The sequence below is a fragment of the Ovis aries genome, chromosome 12 (genome assembly GCF_016772045.2).
Source record: "Ovis aries strain OAR_USU_Benz2616 breed Rambouillet chromosome 12, ARS-UI_Ramb_v3.0, whole genome shotgun sequence".
Taxonomy (NCBI): domain Eukaryota; kingdom Metazoa; phylum Chordata; class Mammalia; order Artiodactyla; family Bovidae; genus Ovis; species Ovis aries.
In genome coordinates this window covers 40915052-40928996 of record NC_056065.1, presented here as the reverse complement: position 1 = coordinate 40928996, position 13945 = coordinate 40915052, and the positions used below count along the sequence as shown (strand labels likewise).

General features: G+C 53.2%; 1 protein-coding gene across 7 annotated transcripts; it reads left to right on the top strand.

Annotated features, from left to right (window-relative positions):
• The first annotated feature begins 74 nt into the window (after positions 1-74).
• Positions 75-11596, top strand: MIIP (migration and invasion inhibitory protein). 7 transcript variants are annotated; one of them, XM_060396106.1, is made up of 10 exons: positions 75-158; positions 1929-2112; positions 2332-2667; positions 3106-3187; positions 6383-6491; positions 6579-6631; positions 7351-7480; positions 7630-7726; positions 8819-8953; positions 11124-11596. In XM_060396106.1, the coding sequence occupies exons 2-10, from the start codon at positions 1999-2001 to the stop codon at positions 11175-11177; spliced, it is 1110 nt and encodes a 369-aa protein (XP_060252089.1). In that variant the 5' UTR covers positions 75-158; positions 1929-1998; the 3' UTR covers positions 11178-11596. The 7 variants fall into 7 exon arrangements, with proteins under 7 accessions (XP_060252089.1, XP_027831427.1, XP_027831425.1 ...); XM_027975626.3 differs by having other exon boundaries at positions 9236-11596; XM_027975624.3 differs by lacking the exon at positions 7630-7726 and having other exon boundaries at positions 9236-11596.
• The last annotated feature ends 2349 nt before the right edge of the window (positions 11597-13945 follow it).

Genomic DNA, 13945 nt, shown 5'->3' with positions numbered 1-13945 from the left:
TAACGGCTCCCAGGAGCGTCTCGGCTCCGCCCCACGTCTGGCCAATCAGGGCGCCCGGATCAGGCCCCGCCCCCAGTTGGTGACGCGTTAGGTGGGCCTGGCGGAACTCTCGGCAGCGCTGGCTGCCACAGGCAGGTTGATTCCCCGACTTCCCAGCGGTGAGTGCGGAAGTGGCAGGCCCCGGGGTTGGAGAGGAGTGGTTGGACGGATTGCTCCACGTGCACTTCCACGGAGCGTCCTGGTCCGGTGATGGGAAAGAAGAGAGAGGCTGAGTCTCCCATTCCCGGGAGGGGACCTCCTGCCCTTGTGTTCCGCTGCACTGCCGCTGCCTCAGTGTGTGTCTCTTTTGATCGTTGCCTTCCCGTCGCCTAGGCGCAGCTATAGCTTTCCAGAGAGCCTCCAGAGCCGGAGGTTTTCTCTCTTCAACGCTGTGCGACAATGGAGGCCAAAGTCGTTCAGTCAGATGAGGGCGGGGACCGGGATCAGACTGTCTTCCCCACTTGTCTGCACCACCCACCACTGTACTCGTATCTCCACTATTCTCCCTTCCCTGTGTGGGTGTATGTGGGGGGCGGGCCTCTCTGCTTTAGCCCTTGCAGCCGGGCCTTGAGGAGGGGGCCCCGATATGGGTGGTCCACAGGTGAGGAGTATGGGTGGAAGGGCTGGGGTCAGGGGCAGGGTTTCTGAGAGCAGGGTGTCTGACTGGACCCAGTGTTAGAAAGGGATTGTGTGTACTGGGGGAGGCTGAATTTCTAGTTGGAGGATTCTGGGCTTGGAGCTCAAGAGAGAAGATGAAGCCTCTTCACCTAATCGGCTGAAATCTCTTCCAGAGGCATCAGAGTGTCCTTGAGCCCAGATCCCTGGGAGGCCAAAGGCTGGAGAATGAGGAGGTGGCTTCCTAGGCCCCCCTCCACACTGTTTGGGGAAAGGTTGTCAATAACCATGGACCCTGGAGCCAGATTTGGGTTCAAATCCTGGCTATGCCACTACAAGCAGTGTGACTTGGGGCTAGTATTTTAATTTCTCTGAACTCCATTTGTTTAAAAAAAAAAAAAGAAGGGAGGGCGGAAGAGAAGGATGAGTCCCTTCAGAAATCTGATTTGTGTTGAGTCTGAAAGTTATAATGTTTTACATTTGTAGACTTGCCCTAATTGTCCACTATAAACTAAGGTGTTGTTGCTCAGTCGCTCATTCATGTCCGACTCTTTGTGACCCCATGGACTGCAGCACGCCAGGTTTTTCTGTCCTTCACCATCTCCCAGAGTTTGCTCAAATTCACGTCCATTGAGTCGGTAATGCCATCCAACCATCTCATCCTTCTCCTCCTGCCTTCAATCTTTCCAAGCATCAGGGTCTTTTCTAGTGAGTCAGCTCTTCGCATCAGGTGGCCAAAATATTGGAGCTTCAGCATCAGTCCTTCCAATGAATATTCAGGGTTGATTTCTACAAACTAAACTAGTCATAATTTCATAGTTAAGGTTGTTAAAGGGGAGAGATTAATCTCTTTTGACATGTCAGGAAACATGCTCTGGCTAGTTTAACAATAATAAGAATTTATTGAGCGCTCTTTGTGTGTGCCAGGTATTGGACTAAGATTTTCTTTTAATTAAAAAATATTTTGGCGGGTCTGAGTGTGGCATCTTAGTTTTCTGACCAGGGATCGAACCCGTCCATGCCCCTTGCATTGGAAGTGTGGAGTCTTTTACCACTGGACCGCCAATATAATATGCATTACCTCCTTTAGTCCTTACAACAGTTTTATGAGGTTGATGGCATTATCGTCTGTTTGGCAGGTGAGGAAACTAAGGCATAGAGAGGTTAATTAACTTGCCTAAGGTTTCCCAGTTAGGGAATATCAGAATGGGGATTTGACTCTGGCTCCGAAGGTAGCCTCCTCAGTGCTGTCTTGCTCTCTGTCTTGGCTTCAGGTAGGAGAACCCAGCCCTGAGGGCAGTCTGTGGTCTGGGAGTCGGTGACCTCTGTCGTGGAAAGCCCGGGATGGTGGAGACCAGGGACTTAGTACAGCTGCGGCAGCTCAACCTGGAGCTCCTGAGGCAACTGTGGGTGGGGCAGGATGCTGTGCGGCGGTCCGTGGCCAAGGCAGCCTCAGGGGTAAGCACCTTGGCCAAGTCCCAGGGGTGAGAGAGGGGCTGCCTAACCCTCAGGCCAGAATCCAGGCCTTCCAGGTCCTCTTACGCAGTGTGCCCATTTTACTGATGATGAGAAAACTGAGTGAGTTCCAGTGTGGGAAGGTATGGCCTGGGACACTACAGAGGCTGAGCAAGGATGAGGAGCGGGTGGGTGGCTGGTGACCAAGCCTCTCTGTTCCAGTCGAGCCTGGACTCGAGCAGCAGCTATGACTCGGAGGTGCCATCGTCCCAAGAGATGTCCTCAGTTGCCTCGAGAGCCTCTTGCCTACAAGATGCCCACCCTGGTGACCCCTGTGATAGGTACTGGCCTGGCGAGGCCAGCTCTGGGATGAACTCTCTCCTACCTGCCAAATGCCTACACCAGGAGACCCTGGGCCCACCGAGGCCCCACTCAGCTCCCTTACTGGCCATCTCAGACTCAAATGACCCAGAGCTTTCAGCAGAGCTGGATAGTCCAGGAGCCCAGGAGGCCCAGGCTCTGAGGTCCATCTTGGCTCAACAGGGCAAGTTGTCCAAGGTAATGTGGGAGAGTGGGGCAGCCATTGATGGGGCTTCCTTGAACCTCAGTTTCTCCTCTGACAGATGCGCTCACAGGCAGCTTCCCTTCCAGGGTGAGAGACTCCTGGGAGGTGCTGTGAGTCGTGTCCTGCTCAGCCTGAGTGCTTGATAAGTTGTGGCCATTAGTTTTTCAGAGAGCACTTTGGGAAGAAGGTGACCAGCCCCATTGTGCAGATGGGAAGACCGAGGTTCAGAGGACAGACTTGTTCACAGTCACACATGGTGGGGAGAGTGGGGGGTCAAACTGTTATCCTCCAGCCCCCAAGCCCTCAGCTGAACCCTGGGGCTTACGTCAGGGTGTAAGTTAAGACATAGCCCCTTTCCTCCCCTCAAGGTGGGGCCTCCTTTGGGCCAGGCCTGCTGGCACAACCTTGTTTCTCTTTGCCTCCCTCCTCAGCCAAGAGTGACCAAAAAGGAGTCTCCAGTGCCTGAGAAGAGCTGGCGCCTGAGACCCTACCTGGGCTATGACTGGATTGCAGGTGTGGCCCTCCCCAGGGCCTGGAAATTGGGGGTGGGGGCCCTAGCTTGCTTATGCACCTGCCTGAGCCCCCACCAGGTGGGAGCATCTTCAGTACCACGTCTCCTGCCTCGGCCCTTGGCACAGTGAAAAGCACAGAGATGGTGTTCGCCAAGTGTTTGTTGCGTGAATGAGAGCTGCCTTATTTTTTTGGCATTTATTGTGTGCCAGGTCCTGGGAAACTGTATGTGTATCGTCTTTTTGCGTTTCCCCCCCTCCCCCAGCAACCTCAGTTGCTTCCTGGCTGAATGCCCTCTGGCCTCTTTCCAACCCCATTATTATCCATTTTTGACTCAACAGCCAGAATGAATTTTGAAACCTGGGAATCAGATCATGTCATTCAGAATACTTAGCACTTAGTGTGTGCGCTAAGTCACTGCATTTGTGCCTCACTCTTTGCGACCCCATGTAGCCTGCCAGGCTCCTCTGTGCATGGGATTCGCCAGACAAGAATACTGGAATGGGTTGCCATGCCCTCCTCCAGGGGATCTTCCCAACCCAGTGATCAAATCCAGGTCTCTTACGTCTCCTGCATTGGGCAGGTGGATTCTTTACCACTAGCACCACCTAGGAAGCTAGTACTTAGAGTAAATCCAAAATCGTTATCTAGACTTCTGAGGTGAGATCTGGCCTCTGCTGGCCCTGACATAACCTCTAACCATCTATCTTCTGATTCTTCGCTCCAGCCTCGTTGGCCTCCTTGCTGGTCCTTGAACCAGCTGTGTGCTCAAGGCCACCTGCCTTTGCACTTGCTGTTTGCTTTGCTTTGGCGGTGTTGTGCAGCATGTGGGATCTTAGTTCCCCGTCCAGGGATTGAACCTATGCCCCCTGCCTTGGAAGCATGGAGCCTTAACCACTGGACTGCTATGCAAGTCCCTCTTCCCTTTTGAATGCACTTCCCCAGATTCACACCTGCGGGTTCCTTTTCATCACCAAGCACTCAGCTCAAATATTAGGTGCCTTGCATGAGCACAAGGTCGGAGGAACACCGCCCCTGCATCCTTGCCTGTAAGCATTGGCTACTTTTGTGTTCTTCGTTCATTCATTCTCAGAAATCATCTTGCTTGCTTGTTTCTTGTCTGGCTCATGAGCTCTGTTGGAGCAGGGGCCTGGCTGTCTTTTTGTTGCTGTGTTCCTTGAGCCTGGAACAGGGCCAGCACACCAACACTGGTTGAAGGAGTGAGTGGACAGCCTTCAGAGCTTGTGCTGTTGGATCATCATTTTCATGAAGGAGGAAGCTGATGCTCGGAGAGGTTGAGTTCCTGCCACAAGGCAGGGGCTCTGTGAGGCTCCTGGGCCCCTGCGGAGGGGACATGGTCCCTGTCTGCCAGCTCACTGCCTTGCTTCCTGTCCCTGGGAAAGCAGAGGTGCCTGCCTCGTTCCTGCCCTGTGTCCGTGTGCACCTCTCTCCTCCTTTCTGAGCTCCTGTCTCCAGCCTGTCTGTGCATTTGTGTGCTTGGCCCCATTCCTTCTTGATTCCCAAAGCTCTTGCTTCCTGTAATTCTCTCCTGTCCTCCCTCCACCATCATTCTGCTCCGTCAGCATATGAACACTGGGAAGTATTAATGAGAACTGATTTCACGGAGCACTTGTCCTGTGCTGGGCCCTGTCCCAAGAGCTTTTCTACCATTAACTTCTTGACTCTTCACAATCATCTGATCAGGTGGATACTATTACTGTCCCCATTGACAGATGAGAAGGCTGAGGGCCAAGAGACTGAAAAGCTTAGCAAATCTCACATCCGGTTGGGGTAAAGCTGGGAGTATTAATGAGAACTGATTAAGTCTGTGACTTCCCCTCCTGTTTCCAGTTAATACCCATGTTCTCTGCTTTTCTTTATCATAAAACTCTAAAGGCCATCTTGATTTACCATCTCCAGTTTCTCTCCCTGGCTTTTTCTTAAAATCAGGCTTTAGTCCCTGCACCACCCCAGGTTAGCTGTGACCACTGCATTACCAGCTCCCAGTTGAGTTCTCAGTCCACACACTTTCTGGGCCCTGAGTAGCATGGACACAGCGACCACTCCCTCTTCCCTCCCCGAAGCTCTTTCTTCCCTTGGCTTCCAAACCTGGGCATCCCCTGGCTGTTCCCCACTTCCCTGGTAGCTCCATCCAGTTTCCTCTGCCGGATCGGCTTCCTTGTTCCAACCTCCAAGCTCCCTAGGCCCTGTCAGTGTTAAGACTCTCCTTGCCCTCTTCTCACCCAGTTAACCCATGCTGCTGCTCTGAATTCCAGACTTGTGTATCTGACTTTCTTCTCTGCGTGGCTCATTAGGTGTCCTAGACTAATCTCAGGTCCAAAATCAAGGTCCTGACTTCCACGGCTCTTGGTCCACCCTCCCATAGTCTTTCCTATCTCTTGGCGGCAGCTCTGGCCATAAGCTGGAGATCAGCCTTGATTTTTCCTCTCCTTTTCATACATACATCCTGGTAGCCCTGCCTTCAACATATTTCTAGAATTCACCGTCTTGTCTCCACCAGGATGCCTGCAGTAGTCCCCTGACTGGTGTGCCTGCTTCTTCTCACCTTGCTGCAGCCAGAAGAGGAGTACTCTAAAAGCACATGGCTGATGTGATCATATCACTCCTTGTTCCCAAACCCATCAGTGGTTTCCCAGTCACATCTCCTCAACTCTCACCGCTCTGCGCATTTCACCTCCTGAGTGTGACTCCAGTGTACCAGCACACACCTGCCCCAGGGCCTTTGCATTTGCTCCTCTGTCTGCCTGGGATGTCCCCATGGCTCCCTCATCATGTCTCCACTCAGGTGTCACGTTCTCAGGGAAGCTCCCTCTGGCCCCTCTGCCAGCCAAGCTCAGTTTCCTGACTCTCTTTCTCTCCTGCTTCCTGATAGGTGTCGCCTTTCCACTTGGTATCTCAGGTTTGTTTAGCGACTGGTTTGTGGCTGCATTAGAATGTAAGCCTCAAAAGGGTGGAGGCTTAGTCTGGCTGCTGTTCTTTCCCCAGCACGTGAAACACTGTCTGGTTTGTAGCTGGCGCTCTAGAAATACTTTTTGCACAGACGATTGGGTATGCATGTGTCACGTGAGTTGAAGGACTCCTCCAGGTCTGTGCGCGACTCAGTGGCCTGGATCGCCAGTGCTAAGCACCCCCTGCGTCTTGGCCACACAGCAGCTCCTTTGTGCGTTGTCCCCCCAGGGTCCCTGGACAACACCTTTGCCGTCACCAGCAAGCCTGAGGCCTTCTTCTCGAAGCTGCAGAAGTTCCGGGAAGCCAACAAGGAGGAGTGTATTTGCAGTGGCCCTGAGTGAGCAGGGGCAGGCACAGGGTGGGCAGGGAGGCTCAGGCCTGCTCGCCTTCTTGTCCTGGCCTGCTCACCCTCTCGCCCTCACAGACCCCACTTCCTAGGCTTGCAGGAGAGTGATGCTGTGGAGGAGGACCACGAATGTGAGTGTAAACACTTGGTTACCCCAGAGCCCAGCCAAGGCCTGGGGGCCTGGGGAAGCAGCTGAGTGTTGAGGACTCAGGGAGGGAGCCTGGTGTCCCGACAGGGCATGGTGAGCCCTGGATAAGGGGTGGGGGTGAGCTGAGGCTTGGCCTCATGGGGAGTAGGGCCAGCCCTGTGCACTCACTGCCAGCTTCCCCAACCGCCTTGCTTCCCACATGCCCCGCGCCCCCTTCCTCTCCTCTCTGCATATGGGTCATCTGAGGTGGGGGGTTCTGGCTGTCACGTGAGCACCTGAGTCTATGTTGTGGGTTTGTACATGCAACATATAGTGTTTGTATCCATGAATGTATATGCGTGTGTGAGGTGTGTTCACGTGGACATATATGTGTGTGCACTGTGTGTGATTACAAGTATAAACACACCGTATATGTCCACAAATGTGGCTATATGAAGCAGTGCTCTGAGTGTGCACAGATGACACTTGAATGTATGAAGATGCCAGCACGTGTGCACGCATGTGTCATGCTTGAGTAGAAAGCGGTGCTCAGTGTCATTGTGTGTGAGCACGTGTATGTGTGCACACTCCGTGTACACGTGGGCGGGCCTGTGAATGTGGCCACTGGGGCTGTGCAGGGGCTGGTGGGCCTGTGTGGTTGGGGTCCAGGGGGTCTAGGTTCCCTGGCTGAGGAGGGACTTCTGCTCCTCTCTGGTCTCACAGGCGTGTACTGTTACCGTGTCAACCGGCGCCTGTTTCTGGTGCCTGCGGATCCTGGCACCCCCTGCCGCCTGTGCAGGAAGCCACGGGCCCAGCAGGGTGCAGGGACCCTGGCGGAGCCAGCGCAGGTCAGGTGAGTGGCCTGAGTGGGCAGGACACCCAGGGGAGTCTCAGGGGCGGTGGCAGAGGGGAGCAGAGCCTGGGGCCCATGGTCTTGGGGGCAGGTTGGGCGTCGCAGCCTGGAGAGACCTGCAGGAGCGCCCCCACTGTCGCCACCCCCAGGGTGAGCATCCCACTGTCCGTCCTGGATCCCCCACACCGGCACCGCATCCATCGGCGGAAGAGCTTCGACGCCTCCGACACACTGGCGCTGCCCCGGGTGAGGATGGGGGTAGGGCTGCCCCCTGTCTGGCCCAGTCCTCAGTTGTGTCCTGAGGCCCAGAGAGGGCCAGGACTGTCCCAGAGCCACACAGTGACGCTGGGCTCAAGGACCCCAGTCTCTGGAGTTCAGACTGGCCACTCACGTCACCTGTGCTGTTCCTGTTCCCTGATGGAGGTCAGGCTCCCCACCCACCCCCCGTCTGCCCGTGAGCTGGCATAATGCAAAAGGGTCTGATTTCTCATGCTTTTGTGTGCCGTGTGCACAGTCCTCAGGGGGTTTATCTTGTGGGGTCAAGCAACAGAGAGTGCAGTGGTGGTGGTTTAGTTGCTAAGTCGTGTCCAACACTTGCGACCCCATGGACTGTAGCCTGCCAGACTCCTCTGTCCATGGGTTCTCCAGGCAAGAATACTGGAGTGGGTTGCCATTTCCTTCTCCAGAGAATAGAGGTCCTGCTGTTATTCCAATTTACAGACGAGGAGACTGAGGCAGAGGGGAGGTGCCTTTTCCATGGTCAGCCAGGTAGAACTTGGGGTCTTATACTTCCATGATGCCTCCCCCATAGAGCCACCCTTTGTGTCTTCTGGGTAGGACAGGGGTCAGTGGGGACCCCACTCACTCCCAGTTGAGGCCGAGGATGCTGGAGTGGAAGCAAGGAGAAGGAGTACTGAGGAAAGTCCGTTTGCTCATCTGTAAAATGGGTCCAGTGTACTGTCCTCAGGCTTATGGGGTGAGCGGGGGGCAGGTCAGTGAGTCAGTACTTGTTAGGGGCCTGGAGCAGAGCCTGGCACACAGGATGTGCTCCATCAGCATCCACAGCCTTCCCTCCACCCATCTGTGGTTTGGGTCCGCAGGATTAGGAAAGGGAGGCCCGGGGGAACAGTGGTGGACACAGACCTCTGCCCTGGGGGAGCCTCAGTCATGGGAGACACTGATTATTTGCGGGGGGTCCCTCCACCCTCATGGGGGACACAGCCCTGCCCTAGAGGAGGCTGCCAGTCCGGAAGGAGAGGTGCAGCCCCTCCCTGGGCCTGCCTGGTCAGTGGGGAGCCCCGCTCCCAGCCAGGCGCCTTAATCCCTTGCTCTCCACAGCACTGCCTGCTGGGCTGGGACATTATCCCTCCGAAGTCTGAGAAGAGCTCAGCTCCCAAGACCCTGGACCTCTGGTCCAGTGTCTCCTCTGAGGCCCACCATCAGAAGCTGTCAGCCACTGGCTCTCCTCACCTGGTACGTCCAGGGTGCCCTGGGAGGGGCAGACACCTTGGAGCAGCCTGGGGACTGCAGAGTCTCTGGGGGAGGGGCGCAGAACCTGGAAGCCTCTCTCTGTGGGCTCCCATATCCCTGGCCCTGACCCCCAGCACCTTTCCAGTCTCCAGTGCTCCCCACTGGCTACCCTACCATGCCCTGGAAGCTGACCCCAAGTCCGAGATCCAGAAGGGGATGAGGCTGCATATGGAGGGAACCCATCCCAAAGAGGCCCCCTCTGAGACCTTTCTCTTCATTCCCTAGGCTGTGCCAATGCAGGTCCCACCCCCGACCCCAATCTGGTCAGAACCCTCCTCCATGTCCCGGCCTCGCTCCTCCCAGCCGAAGCCCTGAGGACTGGCCACTTGGAGGTGAACAGTGCTCCTGCCGTCGTTTCAGCTTCACCGCTCTGGCAGGGGTGCCCACGAGAGGGGAGCCTTGCCCAGTCTTGGCTGGAGGTGGACTCAGGCCCCACCTTCCTTCCTAGGCTGGGCCCCGGCCTGTCTCCTTCCTGGGGACACAGAAGGGGACCCTGGGGTTGGGGTGAGGGGATTCTGTGACACGTTTGTAAGTAAAGCTCAGTGCTCCCTGCAGCCCCAGATTCCCACATGTGCCGGGTCTGTCCTGCCGATGCCCTTAGAATCTCAGAGGTGCCCTGGCCTCAGCCTGGCCCTCCTCATCTGGGGAAGGACGCCTCTGACAGCGTGTGCCGGGTGGAGTGGATCCAGCACTGAGTGTGGCACTTTTGGGGGTGAGGGTCCCCAAAGCAGGCTGGGGTCAAGGTCAGCATTAAAAGGCCCCCTCAGCAAGGGGCTTGGGGTCTCAGGCCGGCCCCTGTAGATGAGGCTGAAGCTGTGACAGTGGGGAGTGAATGAGCCCCTCCTTCTTGACCCCTGACACCGGGGTCCAGTGATAAAGGAATGCTCTTAAAGTTCCTGGGTCCCGTGGCTCCTTTATTTCCATCTCAAGCCCAACCCTAGAAACCATGGATGATTCAGAGCCCCAGCAGGGACACCTGGGGAAATAAAAGGCCAGGAAGGTTCAAGTCAGAGGCAAGTGCTCACCTCTGCCCTCCTGAATTAGTAAGCAGCGTCTGTCTTTCCCCCTATATGTTGAATAATATGAACTTTCTAATTTGTAGGATAAAAATGGAATAGCTGGGGAACCTAAGCCCGGGGAAGGCATGTGCTTTTTCTGAGGTTTCTAGCTTAGAGGGGTGGAACTAGGGCTGTGGTCTGTGGCTCCCACCTGGAGCTTGTGAAGCTGAGAAAACCTTTCCCACCAGTCACAGCACATGTATTAGGATAAACGAGGTTGTGCTGCAGCAACAAATTAACTCCCCGATTACAGTAGTCTGACATAAAGACCTATTTCTTGCTGACTTGCTCACACTACCTGGTCGTCATGGTTCACAGTGGGGCCTCTATTTTGACATTGTTTTTCGGGGACCCAGACCAATGGTGGCTCCACCAGTGGCTTCAGCCCAGAAATGACACAGGTCACTTTTGCTTGTGGTACATTGGACAGAACTAGTCACATGGAGTCGGGGCATGAAGGGGCGCATGGTGTACTGGGTGAGTGTTACTGTCCTCCACGTCATGACTTCACCAGCTCTTTCCCTGCAAGACGGACACACAGACTTCCCAGGCCATTGGCAACAATAACAGGCAATACAAACTCTCACCTGAGTCTTCCCTCACTCCATCTGGAGTTCCAACCTCCAGTGCTTCCATAGACAGGCAGGTAAAGTGACTGGGAGTGGTGGACACAGGGCTACCTGGTCAGCACATATCCTTTCCAGAGACTCTCAAGTCCAAATGTCTCTCTGATCATGCATATGTGTCTGTGGGCACTTTGAGCAGTGGGTCGTGGCTTGTCACTTGATTCCAGTACCTGAAGAAATGAAGTCTCTTCCACACGTAATTTTTTTAAATTAATTTTTTTAAAATTTATTTTCAGTTGTATAAAACATAACATAAGTCGCTTCAGTTGTGTCTGACTTTGTGACCCCACGGACTGTAGCCTGGCAGGCTCCTCTGCCCCTGGGATTCTCCAGGCAAGAATACTGGAGTGGGTTGCCAGGCCCTCCTCCAGGGGATCTTCCCGACCTGGGGGGTCAAACCCACATCTCTTCCGTCTCTTGCTTTGGCAGACAGGTTCTTTACCACTAGTGCCTGGGAAGCCCCTCTGGTGGTCTAGTGGATAAAAATCTGCCTGCCAGTACAGGGATCATCGTTCGATCCCTGCTCCTGGAAGATTCCACATCCCTTGGAGCAAGTAAATCCATGCACCACAACTACTGAGCCTGTACTCTAGAGCCTGGGAGTTGCAACGACTGAAGCTGCCGCAGCCTGGAGCCCATGCCCTGCCACAGGAGAAGCCACTGCAAGGAGGAGCCTGAGCACCGCAGCAGAGTAGCCCCCGCTTGCCACATCTAGGGAAAGCCTGCGTGCAGCAACAAAAGTCTACTGCAGCCAAAAAAAACAAAGACACAAGTTTACCACTTATATTTGCAATTGAGTGGCCCTAAAGTCCATTTATACTTTTTGCAACTTTCACCACCAACCATCCCCAGAATTTTCTTCTTATGAAACTGGAAAGGGAAATTAAAAGTGTTAGTCGCTCCGTTGTGTCTGACTCTGCGACCCCATGGACTGTAGCCTGCCAGGCTCCTCTATACATGGAATTCTCCAGGCAAGAATACTGGAGTGGGGTGCCCTTCCCTTCTCCAGGGGATTTTCCTGACCCAGGGATTGAACCCAGGTCTCCTGCACTGCAGGCAGATTCTCTATCATCTGAGCAGAGCTCCAATTAACCACTCATTCTCCATCCCCACCTCCCAGCTTCTGGCAACCATCATTCTTTTGCATCTCTATGAATTTGACTAGGTTACCTCATCCGAGTGGAATCATGCAGTATTTGTCTTTTTGTCCCTTTTTCAGCTCCTTCCATTTAGCATAATGTCCTCGAGGTTTATGTTGTAAAGTGTCGGAATTTCCTGCCTTTTTTAAGACTGCAAAGTATTTTGTTGTATGGATGGACCACATCTTGTTTATCCATCCATCTGCTGATGTGCCTTTGAGTCACTTCCACCTTTTGTTATTGTATATAATACTGTTGTGAGCATGAGTGTACAAATGTCTCTTTGAATCCCTACTTTCAATTCTTTAGGGTGTAAACCTAGAAGAGGAATTGCTGGATCGTAGGGTCATTCTGTGTTTACTGTTTTGAGGACCTGTGATACTGTTTTCAGAGGAGCCGCTACACCATTTTCCATTCCCACTGGCGGTGCATAAGGGTTCCAATTTCTCCACATCCTCACTAACAGTTATTTTCTGCCCCCCCCCTTTTTTTTAAATAATAGCCATCCCAATGGGTGTGACGTATCTTGTTTATTGTAGTTTTGATTGCGTTTCCCTGATGATGGTTAGTGATGATGGGCTTAGAGGCCATTTGTCTATCTTACTTGGAGGAATGTCTATTCAAGTCCTTTGCCCAGTTTTGAGTTGGATTTTTGTTGTTGTTGTTGTTCTTGTTTTCCCACATGTGATTTTAATTCAAGAAAGCCTGTGGGACTTCCATGGTGGTGGAGAATCTGCTTTGGTCGGGGAACTAAGATTCCACATGCCAAGGGCTAACCAAGCCCGACAGCTGCAACTGCTGAGCCCGAAGGGTGCAATGAAAAGATTCTGCATAATGCAATAAAGATCCTGTGTATCACAACTAAGAGCCAACGCAGCCAAATAAATAAGCAAATCATAATCTAAAAAAAATTAAGCACAAGCTTGGACATTATGCCACCTTGAAACCCAGAGTTAGACATTAGAGTGAGGCAAGTAAGGTACTCATCTGGTGCAAAAGTTAAGAAATTCAGTAATCAAATCATTTAAAAAGAATAGCCTGTGGGAGTCAGTGCCTGTGGGAGTCAGCGGTTTTGTTAGAAATTCTTTGGCCGGAGGCAGAAGAGAATCTGGAAACCTTCTGTCAAACAAAATGACAACATAGACAGCTGAGCTCCACTTCTAAGTTTAGCCAACCCAGAAGAGCAACAGCTTGAATGAGATAGAAATATTTCTCTCCCATAAAAGTCCAGACTGCAGTGCTAGGCCATTCAGTCATGAGGGCCAGTGGTTTCTCTGGAAGGACTGTTCTTTTGAACATTTAGAAGGTTTCTGGCTTCTGTCTTGCCCACGCAGCCGCTCCAGATCCACTCTGAATGAGCAGGCTGGGGAACAGGCTTTTTCAAACCTGAGGGACCTCAAGGATGAAGATCACAGGGAGAGAGGCCCTACACAGAGCATCACGTCTCCAGCTCTGCCTCACTCACCTGCACCCCACCACGGTCACCTGCCCTCGCATGAACAGGCAAGCCATTCCTGATTCTTCCAGGCTGTCCCTCCCTCCCTAGGGGGTGTCCAGATCTCTTCTTGTCCCCCTTCCTCTACCCCTTCCAGGTGTGCATCTCAGCTGGAGAGTCTCTTCTTTCACCAGGGCCTTCCCTGAACCCCTGGACCCCTCTGATGCATCTGCCCCATCACACACTGCACTTCCCTGTACTACATCCCAGCCCGTGTGTGTGTTCCTTTAAAAAAATTTTTTTGGCCATGCCGTGCTGTGCAGCATGCAGGATTTTAGTTCCCCGACTAGGGATCGAACTCACGCCGCCTACCGTGGAAGTATGAACCCCTGGACTGCCAAGGAAGTCCCCTTTATATGTTATTAAATTACTACCCATAAGGTTCATTGCTTTAGTGTCTCCCTCTCCCCTGCTAGAATTTAAGCAGAGGTGGTATTTTTCTCTTAGTTGGAACTTTGTTTTTTCTTCCTGTTTTCTCAAAAGTAGTGGCTAAACTGTATTTCAGGATTTGGCTTTTCCCTCTAGCCTGATCTCCCACTTGTGTCGTGAAAGTGATGGGAGAGGAGAGGTGTCATGTACTCAGTTGTGTCTGATTCTTTGTGACCCCATGGACTGTA